We start from the raw sequence: 27,262 nt of genomic DNA, 5'->3' as shown, positions 1-27,262 counted from the left end.
TTACTTCTTATGAATGAGAGAATAGGACTCTTCTTATGAATCCACCTGCACTGATCCAAACTATAAAGATGCCTACAAAAAAGCCTCAGTAGAACTTGTTTACTAAAGAGAGTAAGGAGACATTTGGCTCCTGGAAATCCAGCCCTAGGAGATGGATTCCATTCATAAGTGGCTGAATTGTGTTTCGATCCAGGATAGGGTGGGAAATGAATTTCCATGGATATCCAATTCCCAAAATTTGCTTATTTCATGATTTCCATCTTTAAGATGGGTTGCAAAATTTTGGAAAATGAATTCTCATCCAACAGCCATATTTTTTTCAAAAGGATAAAAAAGCATCTCCTCTCCCAACAACGCTTTCCCGATACCCAAACACAAACTACATTCCTGAAAATAGTTTTCCAAGTACCAAACACCAAGACAAAATCTCTTTCATTGGAACCTGTTTCCTGGAAACAAATTCATGACCTGTTTAAGATTCCAGGGAGCTAAACAGCCTCTAAACTGCTACACATTGTACCTTCTAGTCTCTAGAGGATTATCGCATGTTACTAAAGATACAATTCTAATTTTCATATGCCGTAATGGTGTAAATTTTTTTTTTCCCCAAAAAATATAAAAAATATAGATTAAATCTCGAATATTCTAAGCATTCCAAATATGCATTCATTTATAAATTGGAACATGTTTATGGTGGTGTAACGGTCCACTCTTTGGTGAGAAGTTGTATCGGATCTCTGATTAATTTTTAACCAGGTAACTTGAATTTGACTACAAAATTCATATATTTAATTTTTAAATATGTAATTTATATACTTAACATCTTGATATCATTTCTCCCAATAGTTCTTTAAAAAATAAAATTAGATAGATGGCGTTGCCAATTTGGGGCTGACTTGGAGGACCAATTTATTCTCCAAATCAACCTCAAATTCATGCCATTTATTGTCATTATCCCACTTATAAATTGGTGGACATTTAATTTATTGAATAGTGAATCATGAAAAACAATCAAAAGGCCCTATTTAAAAAAAATAAAATCAAATCAAAAGGCCCTATTTTAAAAATAAAAGTTTCAAATTCAATGAACAAATATTCAAATAATTTGATTTTGGCAATCGAGTTAGCAATTGCAGACCATAATTTAATTGTCAAATTTCAAGTTAATATCTATAGTGTACAATTTTTTAAGGTCGAATTAGCAGGGACTCGGATGTAAAGTGCAACACACGTGTCAGTTTTTGCCCCACCGTGATGAATGTGTTAAATCTACACCATTCATCCGTTTGCCAAATAATTTTAGGGCATGAGCCCAAAAATGAGGCACATCAAAAACTCAATGAATTGCACCGTAAGAAATAATAATAATTAAACTCAACCATTAAAAAAATATTGAGGGCTAGAAAAGTTTTAGATCACCCCCCCATGGGTATTAAAGTCATCCCCTTTCCTGTGGTCCAATTAAGTTAGATTGAAAATAAACATTACAATGTTCACCAGAAGAATTTTTAAAGGTGAGCATTCTATAACCACTATTTCCAATGGTGTAGTCCACAAAAAGATTTGGAGATTACTAATTTTTTCCCGACTTAAAATGACGTTGCAAAATGGATGGAAGATCGATAAAATATATACATTATGGTGAGGCCCACTTGGGTCTAGTATTGATTGGATGGAAAATAAAGGGTGAGCACCATATATTTTGAACCGTACAATCATTATTGCCTGTCCTATTTTCTGTTAGATGGTGACAAATTGATATAATTCAATTCTGCCAAGCTCTAAAATTTTCTCAAGAAAATAGGTGAACGGTCTCAGCAACAATTACATCACCATGGAGCACCAAATAACTTTGATCTCCTTTAACCGTCGTACAACTCGAGCTCGAGGAGTGTTCATTGCGTGTTTGCGTGAAACGAAATTGCAGACCTGTTTAAGATTCCAAGAAAAAAACTGAGAGAGGGAAACGAAAAGTAAAATGAGGGAAAGAAAGAAAAGAAAAAGAGGGAAAGGAAAGAAGAGATTGGGAGAGAGCCAGAGAAAGAGAAAGGGTAGAGATTTTAAACATCCTTACCTCCCACAACCATCGTTCTAGTGAAACACGATTTCAAGAAGAAGAAGAAAAGAAGAACCAAGAGAAGAAGAAGAAGAAACAACTAATGCTAGGATCTGCTTTATTTTTGTTTTTGTTTTTATTTTTTTTCTTCGAATAGCAACACCATTCTTATGGGCCTACCCTTTAAAAGAAAAAAAAAAATGCCCCAAAGAATTAAAAAGTGCCCAATTAATACAATAATTTTTTTACACCCCCACACCCAAAACCCACCCACGACGCACACCCCCGCATTCACGCCATAGTGAGATTTCACGACCTATGGATAAACCTTTCTATTGTGACCCGTAGTTATCAAAATTTGCACATTTCTTTCCTTCCAAACAGCCCTCAAAAACACAAATGAACGAATCTTCAAAGGATTCTATACTTGGATGGCTCAAAAAATGTGGAAAAAAAAAAAATGAAACCAAATTCTTCTCACCACCACCCATTGAATAAAGAGCTGCTCCCCATTTCCTTGGTCTCTCTACACAACACGTGCTAGGCATCATGAGCCTATGTTACTTCTTATGAATGAGAGAATAGGACTCTTCTTATGAATCCACCTGCACTTATCCAAACTATAAAGATGCCTACAAAAAAGCCTCAGTAGAACTTGTTTACTAAAGAGAGTAAGGAGTCATTTGGCTCTTGGAAATCCAGCCCTAGGAAATGGATTCCATTGTTGAGGGGCAGAATTTGTGTTTGGGTCCACGGAAAGGGTGGGAAATGAATTTCCATGGATATCCAATTCCCAAAATTTGCTCATTTCATGATTTCCATCTTTAAGATGGGTTGCAAAATTTTGGAAAATGAATTCTCATCCAACAGCCATATTTTTTTCAAAAGGATAAAAAAGCATCTCCTCTCCCAGCAACACTTTCCCGATACCCAAACACAAACTACATTCCTGAAAATAGCTTTCCAAGTACCAAACACCAAGACAAAATCTCTTTCATTGGAACCTGTTTCCTGGAAACAAATTCATGACCTGTTTAAGATTCCAGGGAGCTAAACAGCCTCTAAACTGCTACACATTGTACCTTCTAGTCTCTAGAGGATTATCGCATGTTACTAAAGATACAATTCTAATTTTCATATGCCCAATAGAAAAAGAAACAGGGTTCAGACAAGCCTAACAACAAGGGAAAGGCATGTCAAAGATCCAATGCTGATGTGGTAAGGAGTATGCCTACATGATTTCATTGTGTAGTAACAAATCATAGAACCAAGGCCATGTAATTGGTTTGACCATCCTATTGCTTTAGCAAATGAGGCTCATTATGATAGCATTCACTGCCTATACGAAAATCTATAGAAGCTTCTAACTCTATGATCCATCATCTTCCTCAAAAGGTATTGTTGATTTATTGGTTCCAGGTCTAATGGTTTTGAAGCTTTAACAATCTAATTCACGCTTGCCCAAGGTCGTCAAATAAGTGACCGTTTCCGACAAATGCACAATCCAAATGGCATTTCTAATATCCATAGAATTGAACGTCATGATGTTTTTAAATAGAACGAAACGACATAGGCAATCAGAACTCTCTTTTTTTTAAGATGATGAAATTTTATAAAAGAAGAGAACCTGAGTCAAATCTGAGACAGAAAGATCTACAGGGCAAATAAAAGAGACGTCACAACAATCAAAAGCTTTTAAAAACAGCCCATCCAACAACCTCTTGCTTTACCCTACTAAACACCAACACCAATCCATTCTTATTTCGAAAACACCTACTATTCCTTTCCCCATAAATAGCCCATAAGACTACCATCAAGCCAACCACCACACCATCCTTATTTCCCAATCCCTCCTCCAAGCCAGGCCAAGAGAAGATCTTCAATTATCCCCAGCATTACCCACGACACTTTGGAAAGAACAAGGAACCCCTCCCACTTTGAGGCAAAGGGCAATAAATGAAAAGGATGGATTGATTCTGCATTTTTCATGCACATCATGCAAATGACGGGGAACACCATAAACATTTTTTTAAGATTGTCAATTGTTAGCACCCTCTTCCTCCCTACTAACCACACAAAAGCCGCTACCTTGGGAGGGGTGCCACAGAACCAAACCTTGGATGTGTAGCCTCTTCTCTCTCCCATCAAAGAACTCGAGAGCAACTTGTAGAATGAACGGACAACGAAGCAACCCAAATTGTCTTTATTCCACACCATCGTATTCCTCTCACCCAAGGATGGAGAGCAACTTTAAAGATGCTTCTGAAGCCTACCGACTCATCCACTTCCTCATCCAACGAATTCCTTTGGCAAGGGACCAGACAATTGCATCTCCACACAAAGAGAAGCAACAAGCAATCGAAGAAAAAAAAATCGAGATATAGGCCAGGTAGCCTTGGAAACTCAGTCTGGAGAGAATTTTCACCAAGCCATACATCTTCTTAGATTTGAATCCTCTTCCATCCCCAAGAAAAAAAGCCTATAAACTTACTTGCCAAGCCGGATACCGCCTTCAACAACCATGACTCCCTATAGAATGAGTCCTTTACCCACCATCTCCCTTCCTAAAGCCCATACTTGCCAGCAATTACCTCTCTCCATGGGCTCTCTTCTTCCATCCCGAATCTCCACAACCATTTGCCTCACAAAGCAAAGGTTCATATTTTACGAGTCCCTAATTCCTGCCCCCTCTCCATACGGCTTACAAACCTCTTCCCATCTCAACAAATGAAATTTTTGCTTCTCATCAATGCCCAAAGAAAGGGGTTAACCATTCCAACATATATAGAACTCAGGCAATTATTCTCATATTTGTGAGTATGGTTCAAAATATCGGCCAATGGGTATCAAACTTTGCTGGACACTAGTTGTGATGATTGTTTCATACATATCCCTGACAAGGGCCTAAATTGGTCAAAAACCTATAACAACAAGATCAGTGTGGAATGCACATCAGCAGATTCTCACCTAAGCATAACAATATTGGAGCTGATGGACGCACGCTCCAACATATATATTTTGAACGTCATTCACAAGCAAACATTGCAATGTTGTTGACCATATTCACACTAGCAATGCATTCATAACTCTATTTCCCCACTTAGAAAAAGAGAAGGTGTAAGACATATCTATATAAGGGGCCATGCACCATTTAAACTCAGTTGACAAACAACACCTACTATGGCTGCAAGCCCTGACAAGATGTCGACAATGACCTAAGAATTGGAAGAATCCAATATCAAAATGAGCTAGAGGTAGTTAAATGCATTGAATCAATATCTACGCCACACAAAATTTAAAGAAACTAAATGAGCATGGCGAATGACCTGATGAATGATGATATAGGGACATTCTTTAGTTCATTCTCCTAGAAGTGGGAAGGCACCTTTTACCTGATGCTAAGGGTGTCAACAAGTCAAGGAAAGCCATCGGGTCTTCTAACATGGCCCATCTCAAGTCTGGCTCAAACCTAAATTCTTAGGCCCATAGTAGGGTTGCATCTAAAAGTTCAATCTTGAATAGCAATTGGCCCAAGCTTAAGTTGTCAGGCAAAATTGGCCTTGGGACTTGACAATAATGACAACAAGAACAATAATCTTAGCCTTCTCCTGGCAAATCAAGTCAACTTTCAAAAAGAAGATTGTGGATGTTTTACAATCAGCTACCCACCAAATATCAAAATCCTCTTTTACCCAAGCTCTTAATAATAATAACATTAGCTGTAGTAGCAAAAACAACAATAATGTATATGACTTTAATGCCTATCAATTCATATTTCACACCATCATCATCATTAAAGCTACGCCCTAATTATTTGGGGTTGAGTTTTTTAATCTTATTTCTCCAGCCAATCCTATTTAAGGCACCATCCTCAATAAGTTAATAAGGCTTCACATCCCTTGATGCCTTCTCACACCTCTCTCTTCAAGTAAGGCTATCAATGGGTACCCAAACCCACAAGCATGTAACGCATGTGCACCTGACCTCTCAGCCAGATTTCTACAGGTTCGGTCCCATATTTTGGACCCATTACGAAATTGGGTCAAGTTCAGGTCTCCACTGTTGGACCCGGTGAATATTCGGGTCTAGTCGGGTATGGGTCAGTTCCATATGATGGAACCCCATAAAAGTTGGTCAAATCGAGTCTAGTCGGACCTAGGTCAAGTCTGGTTAGTTCTAGTAAAATTAGATATAATTGATACATATAATACATATTGACTATACTAACAAAAGAAACGAGGTTTTCTACGCCACACACATGTAAGAGAGCCCATTAAAACACCATGCATGTGTCAAAGATGCACATGTGTGTGCAATCTAATTCATCCAACGGGTGGGTCCAACCACGTAAATGCTCTAATTTATCCCAAACACAACATGAAACCTGGATTCCAAGACCCTATGGGTACCCGACAAGAACTAGAAACCCAGCAAGACCTGAACCTAGTTAGCCCACATATGGGTACTAAGGGCATGCTTGGTTCCATTGACTACTACAGTAATGTAGTGTAAAACTCACATCATTACATCATACCTGTGATTGGATATTTCCATCTGTCAAATCACCATAATCCTTCCAAATCATGCAAGACATGGATTGGCATAAGGTTGTTTACATGGCATAGTTTCATGGGCCCTACCATGATGTATGTGTTATATCCACACCCTCCATCCATCTTGCATGATCATTTTATGGTATGAGACAAAAAATGAGATAGATCCAAAGCGGAAATGGACCACACTGCAGCTAGCACTGGGGATTGAACACTAGCCATTGAAACCTTTTTGGGGTCCACAGAAGTGTTGGATCAAGCTAATATTCGTGTTTTCCCTTCATCCAAGTTTGTTTGACCTTGTGAACAAGTTGGATGGCACATAAATATCCTGGCGGGCCCTAGGAAGGTTTTAACGGTGAACATTAAACTCCCCAATGCTTTTTGTGTTGTGGTTCACATGAGCTTCGGATTTTCCTCATTTTTTGGGACATGGCCTAAAATGATATTACAAAATGGATGAATGGTGTAGATATAACACGTGTTGATGAAATTACATTCAAATATATCTAATACTTTACATGTCAGGATGTGGAGCTGCAAGAGGCGTATTGTGTAAGGCCGTGAAACCTGTTTTACTTCCGAATATTGTGGCAATGATAATCATTACTCATTTATCATACATTACACCACTTTGAACTTGCCAAAACAAACAACGCCCTAAAGGACCCAACCCGAACCGGATCCATTGACAACCCTATTTTCAAGCCCTTCAACTCCAAAAAAATATTCCCCTCCTTGCCAAAGCTAAACTATTCTTAACCCTTCCTAGTCTTCAAACACATCATCTCAACATCCTCATCTTTACAACACTCAACCTTGTGCTTCTCTCTAACTACCTAAAATCCAGCCCCGTGTCAGTCAAATAGTTATCTTATGAACTTTTCCCTCAAGTTTCATAGGGACACAATGACCACATGATGGCACACTTCCACTTCATCCTCCTAGCTCTAATTCTATTGTAAACATCCTCATCAATCTCTTAGGTTGTTTTGGACGACCACGTTTCTTTAATTATCCTTCCCTAGTCTTCCAACATATCAGCTCAACATCCTCATCTTTATAACACTTGACCTCATGATTCCCTTTTAACTGCCCAACATCTTACCCCATATAGTATAGCCAGTCAAATAGTTGGCATCTGAACTATTCCCTCAAATTTCATAGGGATGCAACAATGACATAATCCTATAGTGGCACATTTGCAGTTCATCCACCTAGCTCTAATTCTATTGGAGACATCCTCATAAATCTCTCATCCTTCTAAATAATAAGCCAAGGTAAAGAAACACATTGCTTTGAAAAGTTCCTTGATTTTCAATTAACTAAACCCCACCTCTATAACTGTTCTTGTGAAAGTTGCATTACAAATATTCCATCTTTGTTATGCTAATTTTAAAGCTTTTAGATTTTAAATCCTTCTTCCAAACATCCAATTTAGCATTTGCCTCCTATCTAGCCCCGTCAACTAACAACATATTTGCAAACAATACAAAGTAAGACCCTCATCTCGAGAACTAGAGTTGAATAAATCTATAACAAGTGTGAATAGGCAAGGGCTTTATGCCAACCTTAATGAAGAGCCACAACAATCAGGAGCTCATAAGTCTTATCACAGGCCGTTCTCACTCTTGTAATTTGTAACAACAACCCCACACCTTTAATTATGTTGATATATCATCCCGGGACACATTTCCTCCTCATGACCAACTGCATAACTATGACCGTTAACTGGCCAGGTTTGAATTGGGTATTGGTGCATCCATATGCAGACCCACTTAAAGGGGTCAGGTTCATGTCTCACAAATTCTGGTTTGAGTTTGGGTACCAAATGCAGGGTATCAGACCTGATTCTAATGGGTTTGGGTGCCCATCGGGTCTTAGGGATGAGAGAGAGAGAGAGCATGTGTGGATGCTCGCGCGTGCTACTAAAGAAGTTGCCCAAAGCGCACGAGAGAGAGAGAGTGCGTGTGGGGATGCGTGCACATGCTACTAAAGAAGTTGCCCAAAGTGCATGAGAGAGAGAGAGAGAGTAAGGACAATTAACCACTTGCTCTAAAAGCTCGAACTATTAGAGTATGGCGAATTAATCCCTTTATCTCATAGCCCAGGTCCCACATCTAATGGGTCAGGACCTCGGCCAAACCCCCCTTGTGGGCTCATGGGCCCCAAATCGCATGGGCCGCCCACCCCGAGTGTGTCCCCACATCCCACGGGCTACCCCACTCAAGCTCAGTGTGAAATGCCCTTGTATTAATCACCCCCGGTGAGAAGTCTCGAACATGAGACCTCCCCCGTGGGCCCCAAATCACATGGGTCACCCACCCCAAGTGTCCCCGCATCCCACAGGCTACCCCACTAAAGCCCAATGTGAAAATGCCCCTGCATTAATCACCCTCGGTGAGGAGTCTCGAACACGAAACCTCCCGCTCTGATACCAATTTAATGCGGGACAATTAACCACTTGCTCTAAATGCTCGAACTGTTAGAGTATGGCGAATTAATCTCTTTATCTCATAGCCCAGGCCCCACATCTCATGGGTTAGGACCTCGGCCGAACCCCCCCTCATAGGCTCATGGGCTCCAAATCACATGGGCCGCCCACCCCGAGTATGTCCCCGCATCCCACGGGCTACCCCACTTGAGCCCGATGTAAAATACCCTACCCCTGCGTTAGAGAGAGATTATTTAGTGAGAGTAAGAGTGTATGTTATTAATGAAGCATCTCAAAATGAGCATACAATTAAATCCCCGGTAGCATATTATAGATGTTAGCTATATTAATATATCTTTAATATTAAGATAATAATTGAGTAGCTGACGGTACCCTACATGACTCTATTTTTAAACAACTCTAAAATGGTGAACCAGAACTCAACCCAATTTTTAAACCGGTCCGATCCAAGGTGTTAACCCACGCGCGCGCACAATCGAACTCAACATGCCTAAAGCAAGCCAACTCGGTCATATTGGTATGGCTCAACTGAGTTGGACGGAACACAAGCATCCGACTAAGTAGCTTAAATCTAAGAGGAGTTGTGTGGAGCCAAACCATAGTTTGTATCTAAGATCCATTTTGTTCATCATGTGTGCCTATCTCTTGTTAGTCATAATACCTAATTGTAGGCTAAAAAGGAATTTGGGTGGGCCGCAACAGTGGAAACAATGATAGAGAATCCCACCATAGAACAATATCCGGCTCTATTTGGGGCCCACCTTTATGTTTATGTAGACAACCAACCCACTCATAAAGTGCATAAATATCAAGATCATTGCCCGCCATAAATATCAGGCTGATCTAAAACTTAGATGGGACACATCACTTGAATTTTAGAGGTTTGGCGTATTTTTCCATTGTTTCGTTTGATTTGGCCCACTTGAGTTTTAGGTCAACTTAATTTTTGGTATTATTTATATTCATTGTGGACCGCACACAGCACAGTTTGGATGACACGCATACATTAACACGGCCCACAAGACATGACGTGATGGCTGCAACTGTGAGATGTGTTTGTGTTTGAGAATTACAACATTTTCAAAGGAGCTGCCCTATCACTGCCACAGCTGGTGCCAGCTGTGATTTTGAATTTTGAAGGGAGTTCTTTGATACTCTAGCCGAGTATGGTGCTTGGCACACTTGCACTCAGAAATTACATACAAGGCATACATAAATCAAACCGACTACATTGTGTGACCCACTATTTTTTAGTCACAGTCCCAAATTGGTTAAACAATCCAAACCTCTAATCCACAGAAACTTGTTTGTTGAAACATGACCATAGAACCATGATAGTGAGTGGTGACTCATCTTTCTCATATGTGAAACTTAATACATTCATATGAGATCAAAGTGATTAATAAATCATAACAATCTGATTTGAAGTAAGCATGCCTGTATTGGGGGTATCGGCCCGTACAGGTTATATTACCTATATGTACCAATTTCAACGGTGATATGCAATTTCAGCGGTGACCAAGTCAGCATGCCAAACCAATTTTTAAACCTTGGTGCAATCTTAGGAGCTATGCTCATTGCTTAGGGGACTAGTGCCAAGCTAGATCCAAACCCGGACCACGGCCACCTGATGTAGGACAATTAACCACTTGCTCTAAAAGCTCATGCTAATATAGCATGGCGAATTAATCCCTTTATCTCATAGCCCAGGCCCCACATCCATAGGTTAGGTCATCGGCCGAACCCTCCTCATGGGCCCCAAATCAGATGGGTTCCGCCCCCTCGTGAGCCCCAAATTCATGGGTTCCGTCTCACACGAGTCACCCACCTCACACGAGCTGCCCACCCCGAGTGTGCCCCTACATCCCACAAGCCACCCCACTCGATCCCGATGTGAAAATGCCCTCGCATTAATCACCCCCGGTGAGAAGTCTCAAACACAGGACCTCCGACTTTGATACCAATTTCATGCAAAACAATTAACCACTTGCTCTAAAAGCTCGAACTGATAGAGCATGGTGAATTAATCTCTTTTATCTCATAGCCCATACCCCACATCCATGGGTTAAGTCATTAGTCGAACCCTCCTCAAGGGCCCCAAATCGCATGGGTTTCGCCCCCTCATGGGCCCCAAATCCATGGGTTCCGCCTCACATGGGCCGCCCACCCTAAGTGTGCCCCCGCATTCCACAGGCCACCCCGCTCGAGCCCAGTGTGAAAATGCCCTTGCATTAATGGCCACCCCAATGCATCAACATTCAACATCTAAAAGTAGTCACTCTAATTTGTCACCCTCCATCACCCTTGATGCATCCAATGTGGTTTGTCTCTACTTTCATCTCCCTCTGTTATTTTGTAGATATCTTTGACACCCTCTAGTGCCAAACTTATCATACAATTAACCTTATGCGTTACACTTCACCTTACTAAATATGAATTTTCTTTGGTTTATATGTTTCAAAGTTTTTCATATTTCCATCTCTACCATCTGTGATAACCATAACTTTTTGCAATTTTATTTTGTGTACCCCCACTTATGCCTTTCTTGACTTTAGTAACTTCTTTCACACTTTTTTGACATTGCCAGCCATCAATGTCCACAACTCCCCAATGTCTAGTTCAAGATTCAACTTTTCTTCCACCACTAAAAAACACCGTTATTTCCCCATCTAACTTCCACCGTATTATTTTTGGGCAATTTTTACTTTTGCCTCCTCTTTTTTTAACCCACGCATTCACACCCCACGCACTCGCACCACCACGGTGGGTTTTCACCACAATGGGTACTCCAACCCATGACCTCATGTTGAAACTCATGTGAGTCTACCACTAAGGCAGGAGTAAGGACCCTACTTTTGCCTCCTCTTTTCTAACTCTTAACACACACATCTAAGACCACCAATCTATATTGCATAATTAGGAGTTCAACTAGCAGTCATTGTATGTTGACAGCTCTCCTCTTTCGCAAGAGGAAAAAAATCTACTTGTGATACATATGGTCCCTAGTTAGCAATCTGGCATATGACAAAAATTCGGCACAGCAAACATCGGGGTATTGTTCGGTGCGGACACTGAAAATATGATTCACATTCAGGCCAATACAGAAAAACCAAAACTTCGGAAACGGATTCATTTAGGTATAATACAGTTTTATTTGGAAAGTTTAGGACCAAAAATTTAGAGTGTGTGTGTACGTAAAATCAAGTGTAAACCATACAAGTATACAATCAATCCGCAGAATGACTCAATGTGTGCTTCTAGGTGTCCACATTTCAAGCATCATCCACACCCGAGTATCGTATCACTCCCCCTCCCTTACTGCCTTTTGCTTTGAGAAATTATCTGATACTCTTGCAGAGTGATGGATGATACTCAGGCACTTAAAAAATTGAATATGTCAAAAATAAATTAATGAATTTAAACTTTCCAAATTATGGGCACTGGTTTATACTTATCATGTGCAAAAAATCAGACTTATTTGACCTTTCGAAAAAAAGCTGATTTGATAATGCAAATATCAGAATGGTGGATATTTTACTGGACTGTTAAAATTGAAATATCCAATGTCCTATTTCAACAAACAAACGTGTCCATGAACCAATGGTTAATTTTTTTTCAAAAACTCTTATTTTGGTCATGTGACAAAGAAATAATGAGTTCTACAATTTAATCGGCTCAATAAGAGTTAATAAATGCTAGATGCACAGATTTTAAAAGCCTGTGTATCAGACCCCATATTATACCAGTGTATCAAATAAATAAATGTGTTGCAGCCTGTTTCATTTAGAAAAAATTTGATACTCTGACAAAGTGTGATAAATGATACACATGCACATAGAACTGAATAAATGACAATCAATTAACTAAAACTAAATTCTCCATACTATGGGTCTCAATTTAGATCTATCATGTGCAAAAAATTACACTTGTTTATCTAACCATCGGATTGGTGGCCATTAATTGAATGGTTAAGATAAATAAATAAATAACAATCGTCCTATTTGAAACAAGAAGTGTCCACAAATCAGTGATTAAGATTGCTTCGACATATGATTTTGGAAAGTGCCTTGAAACCAGTGGGTTTCACAGCTTACACGGTTCAATACAATTTAATACGTGCCATGTTTACAAGTTTTGACAGATGAGGATCAAGTGTCGTACTCTGCCAGAGTATAAAGCTTTGAGCCTTTTTTTCTGGTAAACTAAAGCATTGAGCTTTGCTAAGCCCAAACGCATGTGCAATAAGGCTCATGTAGACACCACATATGTGCATCCATCAAAACCGTGCCATTATATCGATGGTCCACACTTTCCAAACAAATTTACAGCGATATAAAAAAAAAACACTTAACTGAAGTTTTCTAACTCCTTAACCTGTTTCCAATATTGGGACCCACATGCTGAGTCGACCATATTTATTTTTTGGAAAACATGCGCAATGTCAGACCAACTTGAAGGATGGATTAGATCTTGCTGCCCGCACCTATGTGGCATGCTGCCACGTGTGGCGTGTTCACAAGCTTTATTGCACACACGTACGCTTAGCAAAGCTCAACAGCTTTTTAAGCTTCTCGTTTCATCCTGTGGGATACCAACAACAACGGGAGGAGAAGAACATAGAGAGAGAGAGAGAGGCAATACATGTTGACAACAATGACTGGAGGTTCAAATTTTTGGGGTAAGTCATAAGTTGGTACTACATAGTATACTTGAAATAGGAAATACGTACCAAAATTTCTTAATAGAAGTTATACATGGACACAAATTGATGCGGACACAAGCACATTCAAGGTGTACCAACGAAGAAAGCACCAACCACAAGTGCCGTCCTTGTGGATAGGCGACTATTGAGGAGCTGAAGACCTTTCACATGTGATTGGACATATAGAAGACCCCACTCAGGGAAGACACATGTGAAGGAAGATTGGAGAAAGAAGACTAAGCGCCCAAACTTTCCCATACTTATGTTATTTGCGCGTTTTTGACTTAATTAGGGGTCTTTTAGTAATTTTATGTCTTTATTTGCTTATCCTAGGGGTATTTTAGTAATTTTATGTCTTTATTTGCTTATTTAAGTGGGCTAAAACCCTAAACTCGAATTTTAACTATTGATTAATGAAAAGCAAACCTTTGGTTGCCTCCTTCCTCTCTTCTCTCTAATGGTGTTTCTTCTCTTCCCTTGATCTTCTTCTCCTAATTTCTTCTTGTGCCCCTCCAACTTCTTCAAGGTAATAATTTTCTTCCTTCTATTTTCCAGTTTTGGCTAATCCTTCTTCGATCAAAATCTTGAGAACCGATCTAAACCCTAAACCCCCAAATTCTCAAATCCCTAATCCGAGAAACTTCTTTGTTCTTCGGACTAGTGATCTTCGTTGATCGATTGGGTGTGACCATACAAGATCGGGAGGTCTCATCCCTCGCCGGATCCAATCCAAGTAGTAATTGAATTCCATAATCCATGGTTGTGGTGATGGCCCGCTCCATTGCATGTTTCCTTTATGATTTTCTCAGTTATGATGATTACTGTTAGAATTTTAGATCATTTATTCCTTTTATTTCCGCTGTTTAATTGTGTCCATGAGCATGCATCATAATTAGGGTTGTCCTGCGTCAAATTTGGTATCAAAGCCTAGGCTTGCATGGTTTTTGTCTAGATTGAGTTATCAAATTAGGGTTTCGATTTTTAGGTTTAACTTAGGAAAGTTCTAGGTTTAGAAAGTTTTCAATTTTAGAAACTTTCCAATTTTAGAAAGTTCCTAATCTAGAAAAATTTCCAGATTTGAGTTGTTTCCTGTTTCAACTTAATTGTGTCAGTTCATGGTAGTTTTGCATTCATCGCATTCATCTTGAGAGTCATAACACCTAGTAGTCTAGTTAGGTAGAGTTTGGTTCAAGTCTTCATTGTATGCCCACGAGAAGAGGTAGAGGTTTCGGACTTCAACCTACCATGAATAACGAGCAGTTATCTAAGCAACTTGCTCAATCGATACAAAAGATAACCGCCCTAGAAGCGGGTCAAAGGCGTGAGTTTGCCCGCCTTGAGAACCAAATTACCACTACCATGACTAAGGTGGAGCAACTAGAGGCGTCCCAAAAAGAAAACCCCGCTATAGGGGAAGATGTGCACTCCCAAGTGGAAGGAATCATTGAAGAACGCGCTACCACACGTGGCGGTAGTGAGGATAGAGATCGTGGTAACGGTCGTGGTGTGGTGCGAGAGGCACGAGCTACATGTGGTCATCAAGACCGCTATGATCCAGATGAGCGTGCGATGAAGAGTGTGAGAGTTGAGGCCCCGAGTGTTGATGGGCGCTTGGATCCCAAGGCGTTCCTTGACTGGGTTGCTGACATGGACCACTACTTTGAGTGGTATGACATGTCGGAAAACCGTCAAATGCGGTTTGCTAAGATGAAGCTTGTGGGTCAAGCCAAGCTCTTCTGGACTAACACCGAGCGTAGAATAGAGAGAATTGGTAGAGCCCCTATCACAAATTGATATGAGATAAAAGAGAAGTTGAAGGAGAAGTACCTTCCTCTCTCATACCATCAGAAGCTCCTTGACCAATGCCAATCCTTACGCCAAGGGTCAATGCATGCCGCTGACTACATCGCTAAATTTGAAGAGTATGTGATGCGATGTGATATCCGAGAAGACCCTCTAGTAACGCTCTCGCGTTTCAAGACGAGCCTTTGTGCGGATCTTCAGCGCGAGCTTATTACTCGGCCCTTAACGGACTTAGATGAAGCATATCAAGTCGTGCAGGAGTTAGAGCAATATCTGAAGGCTCCTGTCGTTCATCGTTTTGAGTCCCGAGACTCCAGTGCTAGATCTAGTTCCCAAGGAACTAGACCTAATATTGGTAGTCAACCTAGGGCACAGGCGACCATTCCGTCTAGGCCTAGGGAGGACAAGGGCAAAGGGGTTCTTGGTGCCGGTCCTAGTAACATGAGCCAAATGATGTGCTATGAGTGCGGCAACCTTGGCCACATGTCTAATCAGTGTCCTACGAAGAGCCGTGGGAGAGCCTTAGTTATAGGCAAGCCCCACGAGGGTGGAGATGACCAGGGTGATTATGAAGTTGAAGAGTATCACCTTGAAGGAGGACTTACTGATGAAGAAGAAGTGGATGGAGAAGCAACGCTTGCAGTAGTCAGGCGTGTGTTAGCTCAGTCTAGAAATAGTACTGACTGGCGTCGAAGCACTATCTTGTACACTATTGCCAAGTGTGGTGAAAAGAATTGTAAGGTGATAGTGGACAGTGGAAGTTGTCAGAATGTGATTTCCACTAGCACCTTAGATCGCTTAAAACTGAAATCCACACCTCATCCAGACCCGTATAAAGTTTCTTGGGTTGACAAGACATCCCTACCTGTCACCTAGCAATGTCTAGTCCCCATTGAGTTTGGGTCATACAAAGAGTCTCTGTGGTGTGATGTTTTACCTATAGATGTGGGACATGTTATCCTAGGTAGACCGCGGCTATTCGATAATGATGTCACGATCTTTGGCCGTTCGAATGCATGTACTTTTATATATAATGGTAAAAAGAACAAACTTAATCCCATGTCACCTGAGAATACACTAGGGAAGAAGAAGGATGAGAAGGCAAGTGAGCCTAAAGAAATGGGGAAATCCAAACCTAAGTCTTTACATATAATCAGTGCAAGAGACTTTGAAAAAGAGGCTAAGGAGGATTCTATGTATGCCCTTGTGGCTAGAGAAATTACACCTAAGGTTCCATCAGAGTTGCCCCATGAGGTGACCTCGGTCCTGAAGGAATACAGTGATGTATTTCCTGAAGACTTACCGAATGAGTTGCCACCTATGAGGGATATACAGCATGCCATTGATCTTGTCCCAGGGTTTACTCTACCGAACCTTCCTCACTACAGGATGAACCCTGCAGCACATGCAGAGTTGAAGAAGCAAGTTGATGAGCTTCTGCAAAAGGGTTTCATCCAAGAGAGTATGAGCCCGTGTGCCGTGCCTGCATTGTTGACGCCAAAGAGAGACGGCATGTGGCGCATGTGTGTGGACAATCGTGCCATAAACAAAATTACTGTCAAGTATAGGTTCCCTATACCTAGACTTGATGATATGCTTGACATGATGGCCAGGTCCACTATATTTTCTAAGATAGACCTCAAGAGTGGATATCACCAAATTCGTATACGCCCAGGAGATGAGTGGAAGACGGCGTTTAAGACGAAAGATGGGCTATATGAGTGGTTGGTCATGCCCTTCGGCTTGACTAACGCACCCAGTACTTTCATGCGGGTGATGACACAAACTTTGAGGCCGTTCATGGAAAAATTCCTAGTAGTGTGCTTTGACGATATTCTTATTTATAGTACCGCTAAGGAATCACACATTGAACATTTAAAGAAGGTCTGTAGTGTCCTTAAGAAGGAAAAGTTGTACGCTAATCTTAAGAAATGTGCATTCATGTCTAACCAAGTTGTGTTCTTAGGATTTATAGTGTCATCTGAAGGGATGCGCGCAGACCCTGAAAAAGTCGGGGCCACAGTTGAGTAGCCAGAACCAAGGAATATTCATGAGGTGCGAAGTTTTCACGGCCTAGCAACTTTTTATCGTCGGTTCATTAGGGGTTTTAGCACAATCATGGCTCCCATTACCGAGTGCATGAAAAAGGGAGAGTTCGTGTAGTCTAAAGCCGCCGTCAAGGCTTTTAAAGAAATTAAGGGCAAGATGGTGGAAGCTCCTATCATGCGTCTACCTGACTTTTCTAAAGTCTTTGTAGTAGCGTGCGATGCGTCTGGTGTCGGTATAGGTGGAGTGTTGAGTCAAGAAGGACACCCAGTGGCCTATTTCAGTGAGAAACTGAATGAGGCAAAACAAAAATACTCCACTTACGACAAAGAATTTTATGCGGTAGTGCAATCCCTGAGACATTGGCGACACTACCTCCTACCGCAAGAATTCGTTTTGTTTTCTGACCATGAGGCTTTGAGATATTTGCATTCTCAGAAGAAACTCAACCCAAGGCATGCCAAGTGGGTAGCGTTTCTTCAGGAATATTCGTTTGTTTTGAAACACAAGGCTGGGGTTGAAAACAAACCAGCGGATGCCCTTAGTAGGAGAGTGGCATTGCTCAACTCATTGAGTGTAGAGGTAGTCGGATTTGAGCAACTGAAAGATGAATACCCCATATGTCCTGATTTTGGGGGTACTTACGCGTCACTCTCTAGTGACCAGCATATTATGGGTGAATATGTTCTTAAAGATGGCTTTCTTTTCAAGGGAGACAGACTTTGTATTCCCCGTATGTCCCTTCGTGAATTCCTCATCTGGGAGCTTCATTCAGGAGGGATAGCTGGCCATTTTGGTCGTGATAAGACCATTGCTCTCGTGGAAGATCTTTTCTATTGGTCAACCCTCAAGCGAGACGTAGCCAAAGTTTTAGGGCAGTGTCGAACATGTCAGCTGGCAAAGCAAAGAAAGCAAAATACCGGGCTGTACACGCCATTGCCAGTGCCACATGCTCCGTGGCAGGACATTAGTATGGACTTCGTGCTCAGGCTTCCCAAGACTATAAAAAAGCACGATTCCGTTTTTGTCGTTGTGGACCGTTTTTCTAAAATGGCGCATTTCCTCCCATGTTCGAAGACGTCAAATGCGTCTCATGTTGCTCGTCTTTTTTTTGATGGTGTGGTGCGTCTCCATGGGTTACCTAAAACCATAGTGTCTGATCGTGATGTTCAATTTACTAGCTATTTTTGGAAGACACTGTGGCACATTATGGGAACTCGTTTGTAATTTTCTACTGCTTACCACCCACAAACAGATGGTCAAACTGAAGTGGTAAACCGTAGCCTCGGAAATCTTCTACGTTGTCTAGTGGGTGAACATGTTAAGACTTGGGACCTAATTTTACCGACTGCTGAACTTGCTTATAATGGGTCAGTTAATAGATCTACAGGGTTGAGTCCTTTTGAAATTGTAAGTAGTTATAAACCTAGAATGCCCATAGATCTCTTACCTATGTCTGTTACCCAAAGGTCTTCTGAGTCAGCCGATGCATTCGCACGCCATGTTCATAATTTGCATACATATATAAGACAGCGGTTAAATAAGAGCAATGATGATTATAAAGTTTCAGCTGATTCTCATCGTAGAGTGCAAGAATTTCAAGAAGGAGACTGTAATGGTGTGAATAAGGCCAGAGCGATTCTCTCAAGGATCTGCAAAGAAATTACAAGCACGTAGTGCTGGAACATTCAAGATATTACAAAAGGTTGGGTCCAACGCGTATCGGGTTGACCTTCCACCTGAAATGAGCATTAATCCAACTTTTAATGTGGAAGATCTAGTCCGTGCTCATACTCCCATTGTTGATACATCGTCCCTTTCATGGCCTTTTTCTAAGTTTGCTACCCAACCCCTTCCACCCCCTCCTCCACCCATTACCCATAAAGAAGCAATTGAGGAAATCTTGGATGACGAGATAGTATCCACGAGAGATGGGGGTTTCCAAAGGTATCTTGTCAAGTGGAAGAACAAACCATCGTCTGAATCTACGTGGCTGTCGGGCGACGCATTGCAGGATATTGATCCAGATCTACTCGAGCGCTACAAAAGTTTCAACTCGTCGGAGTCGAGTTTTTCTCACCCGAGGGGAATTGATGCGGACACAAGCACATTCAAGGTGTACCAACGAAGAAAGCACCAACCACAAGTGCCGTCCTTGTGGATAGGCGACTATTGAGGAGCTGAAGACCTTTCACATGTGATTGGACATATAGAAGACCCCACTCAGGGAAGACACATGTGAAGGAAGATTGGAGAAAGAAGACTGAGCGCCCAAACTTTCCCGTACTTATGTTATTTGCGCATTTTTGACTTAATTAGGGGTCTTTTAGTAATTTTATGTCTTTATTTGCTTATCCTAGAGGTATTCTAGTAATTTTATGTCTTTATTTGCTTATTTAAGTGAGCTAAAGCCCTAAACTCGAATTTTAATTATTGATTAATGAAAAGCAAACCTTTGGTTGCCTCCTTCCTCTCTTCTCTCTAATGGTGCTTCTTCTCTTCCCTTGATCTTCTTCTCCTAATTTCTTCTTGTGCCCCTCCAACTTCTTCAAGGTAATAATTTTCTTCCTTCTATTTTCCAGTTTTGGCTAATCCTTCTTCGATCAAAATCTTGAGAACCGATCTAAACCCTAAACCCCCAAATTCTCAAATCCCTAATCCGAGAAACTTCTTTGTTCTTCGGACTAGTGATCTTCGTTGATCGATTGGGTGTGACCATGCAAGATCGGGAGGTCTCATCCCTCGCCGGATCCAACCCAAGTAGTAATTGAATTCCATAATCCATGGTTGTGGTGATGGCCCGCTCCATTGCATGTTTCCTTTATGATTTTCTCAGTTATGATGATTACTGTTAGAATTTTAGATCATTTATTCCTTTTATTTCCGCTGTTTAATTGTGTCCATGAGCATGCATCATAATTAGGGTTGTCCTGCGTCACAAATAAATCACATATTATAAATGTTTTATATGCCACAAAGACATAATACGTAAATTATTCCCCTTTTTCAGAAATATATATATATATATATATATATATATATATATATATACAGCATATGGATCATTTTTGTAACAAATCCATGAATACGCTTATAATATGTGAATTATGTGTATTTTTGCTAACTACGGTATGGTCCACTCTTACAAGTCATCACTCATATCTCTTTTCAAAATAAGTATTCACGAAATCCAAGTCATATGCTATTGGAGAGTCAAGGTTGCCTCTCGCAACTCATTTCTTTCCCTAGTGATGTCCCCCATGTACCCTGTCATACCTATCACTATCCTTTAATAAGGGCCCATTCAAGTCCCCACTCTCCACCTAGACATACACTTTCCTCGTCTGGCAATCCTTACATTAACTTATCCAACCCCCCCCCCCCCCCCCCCCAAAAAAAGAAAAAAAAGTCTTTATTCGCAACTATCACTGCCCCATTCTCAATACTACCCTTCCCCATAAACAATAATTTGCAGGCATCTCCCAACTCCTTGGCTCTCATGCATTTCCGCTCAGTCTCCTTTTCATTGTATTATTAATATACATGTTAATAGGGCAAGCTCAAGCTTGACAAACCCTTGGGGGTTGTTCGAATACCTGTAAAATTTAAAACTAAACACTTCGCACCTGAAAAGAATTTCATGGGCAAGTTGTTTAGTTTTTGTCATGTTTGGCTTAAAGCAGTAAAGTTTTTTTAGGTAAACATTTTATTGTGTTTGGCTAACATGTACAGTATTTACCATATAGAAAGTGTGGGCATTCACAGGCACAAAGCTTGGAGCAACAAATCCTGCACTTGTAAACACTTCTGAAGTAAATTTCTCCATCCAAACACTATTTGTAAACACCTTATACCAGTAAACCCTTTACAACTAAAGGGTTTTACAGGTATCCAAATGACCCCTTAATCATGTTGGCCTTGAGCCTTAAAACTTTGCCATGTTTCTAGCTCAGATCGAGACTCAAGCTCAGACCTGAAAGCTTGAGCATTCAAGCAACCCATAAGGTAGGCCTCAAGGCAATTTTTATTTTTATATGTTATGGCCCACATCACCAGTGGACTAACCTAAGGTTTCATCCAAAGCCTCTAAACAATAGGTCCCACCTATTACATGGCTTGGATATATCCAGCCACAAGTGTGCCGCATGCACACTTGACAAACTTTCTCAAAATCGACAAGTTAACAGGGTCTTGAAAAACCTTTAATCGGCCTGTTTCAAACTTGGGTCAGGACTCCAGCTCGGACCTTGTACTATTTGGTCAGGCTTGCAACATCCAAGCAGCCCAAAAGGCAGACCTCATGGTAAATTTTTATGTTTATATGTTTTGTAAACTATGGCCCACCTTGTGAGTGGACTAACCTAATTTTTGGAACAAAGCATTCGACACAATAGGTCTCACATGTTCGATAGCTTTGATGTCGTGCCTGTGCATGTGCCACATTGTCACATATGGAGATGTGAATCGTGGCTGAGCTATACTTCAATGTACCAAAACAATAAAAAACAGAGAACAAAACTAGAAACAAAAATATAGAAAAAGTAATAATAATAATCACATAAGTAGCTAATCCAAGCACAACTTGTATTTGAGTATTGAAAATAATAATAATCATAATAACAACAAAAAGAGGTTTGCTAATCCCACGTGCATGTACAGCCCTGCCGTTCCACACAACAATGCAACATGTGCCAACATGGAATTACGTGTGGGAGATCGAAGCCCTCTATTAGAGGGGCAGACTATTCAGATCTTCTAGCCCAAAAGTCAGGCCATTCACTCCTCAGGCAGGCTGCAGTGTATTGGGATAAAAACGAACAGCTAAAACATATGTTCCAAGCCATCCGTGGGTTTTCTACACCACGTCCCACCGGAGTGAATGGACCACCTTTTCGAAGTGGGCTCGTACACATGCCACAAGCATTTGTGCCTGTGTGTGGACAGTCAGAGCTCCACCCGGAGACACGGATTGTGTACTGACGCTACCGGTCACGACATAACTACTGGATGGTGCTCTGCAGGCCCCAAAATGATGTGTGTGTTTTATCTATGCTGTCCATCCATTTTGGATCATTATTTTACGACATGAGCCCAAAAATGAGGCAGATCTAAATCTCAGGTGGACCACACCACAGAAAAACAGTGGTAATTGAACGCCCAACATTAAAAAACTTACCAGGACCCACCGCAACGCTTATTTCCATCCAACCTGTTGATTAGGTCACAAAGACCTGGATTAAGGGAAAACCACAAATATCGGCTTGATCCAAAACTTGCGGGCCCCAAGAAGTTTTTAATGGTAGGCATTCAATCACCACTGTTTCCTATGGTGTGGTCCACCTGAGATTTTGATCTGCCTCATTTTTGGACTTAAGCACTAAAATGAGCTGGCAAAATGAATGAACAGCATGGATAAAACACATACATCATGGTGGGGCCCACAGAGCACCGTCCAGCAGTATCAGTAGGGAATCAGCATCCAGCTCCCAGCGTTTTGGCTCAGCAAGCTTTGGACCCACAATATCAACACTAATAACAATAATAATAAAGAAGAAAATAAAGAAAAGAAGACAAAGGTCACGAAGAATCGTCTCGGTGTACTCGTCGGCAAACAACAATCCCCACCGTCCATTCAGGAAAATGCTTTTTTTCCAAATCCCATTTGAAAAAACACGTCGGGATTCCCGTCCACTGTTCCTATGGAACGCCGGGAGATACACACAAACTTCAATGGATAAAACCCACTTTCAAAGGAAAACAAAATTAAGGAAATGAGATTTAAACCCAGATTTTTTATGCAAAGACCCCTTTTTTCTACTTTTTACTACGAAAAGCAGTTGTGGTCTTTGTTTTATTGTATTGTGAGGACCTGGAGATTGTGCTGCTTGATATAAGCCCAAATCTGCTTGAGGGCTTGGGTTCGAGGAATCTCCGGTACGCCGAGCAGTTCCTGCATCGCAGGCGAGATGGGCTTGGGCTTCGTTATGCCACGTGGCTGTCGGTTGCCGGTCGTTGCCTGCTTCGACGCGGCGCTGGGGACGCTCACCATCGTGCGCAGGTTAGGAGGGGCCAGACGGTTGATCGAGAGCTTGGCCTTGAACAGAGGCGAGCTCAGGAAAATGCTGGAACAGCAGCCCGAAGAGATGGCCATTGGATAAGCGCTACAGAGTAAAGCAAAACCCTTGGAATTTTATTTTTTTCTTCTTCAGGAGAAGATGGAGAGGGTTTCGATGGAGGGAGCGACTCCAATCCGTTTTAAAGATGGGAAGTGACAGGTGGCCCGCATGACCTTATGAAAATGTGGCTCCGCATTATTCCCACGGTTTTGGACGCGGATTGCGTAGTGAAACCGAACACCACTGAGCTACGTGGTGTGAGGACTCTATGGGGCCCACCGTAATATATGTATTTTATCCAAGCCGTTCATCCGATTTTCCATCCTATTTTAGGCCATGATATCATTTAAGAATATCCGAATCTCAAGTTAACCACACCATACGAAACATTGAAAATTGGGTGTGGCTTCCGTGGTATCCACCTCGCAGTGGGGAGCGGATTGGATACTGAACTCGCAGTGGGGAGCGGATTGGATACTGACCAAAACGGACGCGGATTTCCTGCGAAAGCCTTTCGCAGGAAGTTCCTGCGCTGGGAACACAGGTGGGCCCCATTGTGATGATTTTGAGAAATCCTCTCCGTCCATCCGTTTTCTGAGCTTATTTTAAGACATGAGGCCAAAAATGAACCGTACCCAATTCTCAAGTGGGCCGAAAATGTGAGAATTGAATTTCGACAGTTGAAATATTCGTGGGCCATAGAAGTTTTAAATCATTTAATATTTGTTTTTTTTTAGTTCATCCCAGTAGGAATGACGCTATTAACGGTATGGATGGCTTGTAGACATCACTGTAGAACCCAGGGAGGTTTCAACGGTAGGAATTTCCCTAACCACCTTTTCCTTTCGTACGGCCCACTTGAGTCGTGGATCCTTCTCAATTTTGGTCTCACAGCCTAAAATCAGCTCAAAAAACGGATGGACAGGATGGATTGCATACAAACATCATGGTTGGCTCCATCTGAGTTCCCAGCGCAGGAACTTCATTCGCAGGGAATCCGCGTCCGGCCAAAACGCTACTGAAGTGATGTGGCAAAATGCCATTGGTTAGATAGCAAAGACACGTTCCCTTGGTATAAATGCTACTTCGTTAGATCCGTTAACGGATCTTTCTCCCTTTCCGCCGTGCACCACTCGGCCCTGAAATCGGATGGTCATTTTGAGAAATTTCAGTTGGGCTCACTATGAATTTATGTGATTTATCCACACCTTCCATCTGTTTTTACATCTAATTTTAGGCGTTGAACTCAAAATTAAAGCTTGTAAAAATCTCAAGTGGACCATACCACAAGAAACAGTGAAAATAACGTTGAAACCTTTCCAGCCCCACAGTGATGTTTATTTTTCATCCAAACGGTTTGAAGGATCAAAAAACATGAATGAAGGTAAAAACCTAATATAATGGCCCCCAAGAATTTTTCAACGGCATAAATTTAGTATAAATTCAATTCACACTGTTTCCTTTTGTGTAGACCATTTTAGCTTTTTATATACTTAGGTTTTGAGTTAAGGCCCTAAAATTATATTATAAAATGGATGAATAGATGGGGATAAAATATATAAATCACGGTAAACCCCACGGAGTTTACTTAATGCAATCCACTTCCCTTGGCCAAATACCGTTAAACTCCCCATTGCATTTTTTTATGGACGCTAATTTTTTCCTGTGCTGGGAACCCAGGCCCACTGTGATGTTTTGTGAGAAATTCTCCCCTTCCATCCGTGTTTTTAGTTCATTTAAGGACGTGATGCCAAAAACAAACTATATCCGAAGCTCAAGTGGGCTGTGCTAAAGGAAAATGTGGTTAGGGAAATTCCTACTGTTAAAATCTACCTGGTTCGATAGTGATGTTTACTATCCATCCATACCGTTAATAACATCATTCCTACTGTGATGAACTGAAATAAAAAATATTAGCATGACTCAAAACTTTTGTGGGCCACGAGTATTTCAACTGTGAATGTTCAATTATCACTTTTTTGGCCCACTTGTGCTCTAGAAACTGTTCATTTTTGGCTTCAAGTCTAACTTGAACTCAAAAGACAAATGGACGGGTAGGATTTCTCACAAACATCATGGTGGGCCCCACCTAGTTCCCAGCGCAAGAACTTCTTGGAATGTCTTTTAGCCGGAAATCTACGTTCGTGCAACATCCGCTAACGGATCTCCATTGGAAGAGTATTTATTGAAAGGAAATAGCCACTTGGCATCCAGCAATAGCGTTTCGCCACATCAGTAGCGTTTTGGCTATTGAAACGTTCAGTGTCCAATCTGCTCCCCTCGCAGTGGATCCCTAACTGTGGGACCCACCTTGATGAATGCACCTTACATCCATACTTTCCATAGGTTTTGACATATAATTTCATGGCATGATCCAGAAAATGAAGCGGATCCAAATCTTTAAACCAGTGGTGATTGAATACCCACCATTAAAAACTTCTAAGGTCCACGGGAATGTTTATTTTCCATCTATTACAAATACATGGAACTGGGAAATAAATAATTATCAACTTAATCCAAAACTTCCTTGGCCCACAAGAAGTTTTTATCAGTCAATCACCACCGTTTCAATCACAACTGTTTTGTGTAGTGTGGTCCACCTGAGACTTGGGTCTATTCTAGTTTCTAGGTCATGTCCTAAAATGAGCTGCCAAGACAGATGGATGGCATAGATTTAAGGGACATATATCAAGGTGGCCCATAATCAGGAATCCACCGAATCCCCACCGTAGCCACGCAGGGGGGGACTGAACGCTTACTGCTAGGCCACACGATGTTGAAGACAAAAACCTGTGGGACCTATAAAGTTTGCAACGGGGGACACAATTATCCCCGCTGTTTTCAATGGCGTTGTTCACTTGGGACGCGGATTATATACCGACAGGTTGAGTAGCCCGACTCCCTGATGAAGTGCCGTCATCAAGTATTGTGGGGCTCACCATGATGTATGTGTTGTATCTACACCGTCCATCCATTTGAAGAGATCATTTTAAAGGATGAGACAGAATGGGTCAGATACAAATCTAGAGTAGACCCACCACCGAAAATAGTGGAAAAAGAGACACACAATTGAAACTTTCCTAAGGTCCACTATGATGTTTATCTGAAATCCAATCTGTTTGTAAGTTAATAAAGGAAAAAACAAATTTCAGCTTGGTAGCAAACTTTTGTGGCCCTTAGAAATTTTTAATGGTGGGCATCACTCTCTCCATTGTTTTCTCTAGTGGGGTCCACTCGAGCTTTGGATCTTACTCATTCTTTGTCTTGTGCCATAAAATGATATGTCCAAATGGATGGATGGTGTGGATACAACACATACATCATAGTGGGCCCCATAGAACTTGGTAACGTCACTACAGTGGCAAGTCTGGCTACTCAACCTATCAGAATTTGACACGGACAAAACACATTCATTACGGTGGACCTCGCAAAGTATTCACACCACATAGTTATATGGTGCTGGGTTCACCGAGCAATCGCATCTGATGGTTTCCACACCCTGTTCTCCAGATTTCGGTTGGTGGAACTGAT

General features: G+C 41.3%; 1 protein-coding gene across 1 annotated transcript in view; it reads right to left on the bottom strand.

Annotated features, from left to right (window-relative positions):
- Positions 1 to 23,851, bottom strand: part of LOC131229840 (protein TRI1) — a 39,836-nt gene extending 15,985 nt beyond the window's left edge. The window contains exon 1 of the mRNA XM_058225878.1: positions 23,485 to 23,851. Within this exon, the coding sequence (XP_058081861.1) occupies positions 23,485 to 23,766 (282 nt within the window). The 5' untranslated portion in view covers positions 23,767 to 23,851. The remainder of the gene's footprint in view (positions 1 to 23,484) is intronic.
- Positions 23,852 to 27,262: the final 3,411 nt, after the last annotated feature.

Source organism: Magnolia sinica, chromosome 16 (genome assembly GCF_029962835.1).
Source record: "Magnolia sinica isolate HGM2019 chromosome 16, MsV1, whole genome shotgun sequence".
In the NCBI taxonomy this organism is placed as follows: domain Eukaryota; kingdom Viridiplantae; phylum Streptophyta; class Magnoliopsida; order Magnoliales; family Magnoliaceae; genus Magnolia; species Magnolia sinica.
This window is presented reverse-complemented; position numbering and strand designations above follow the sequence as displayed.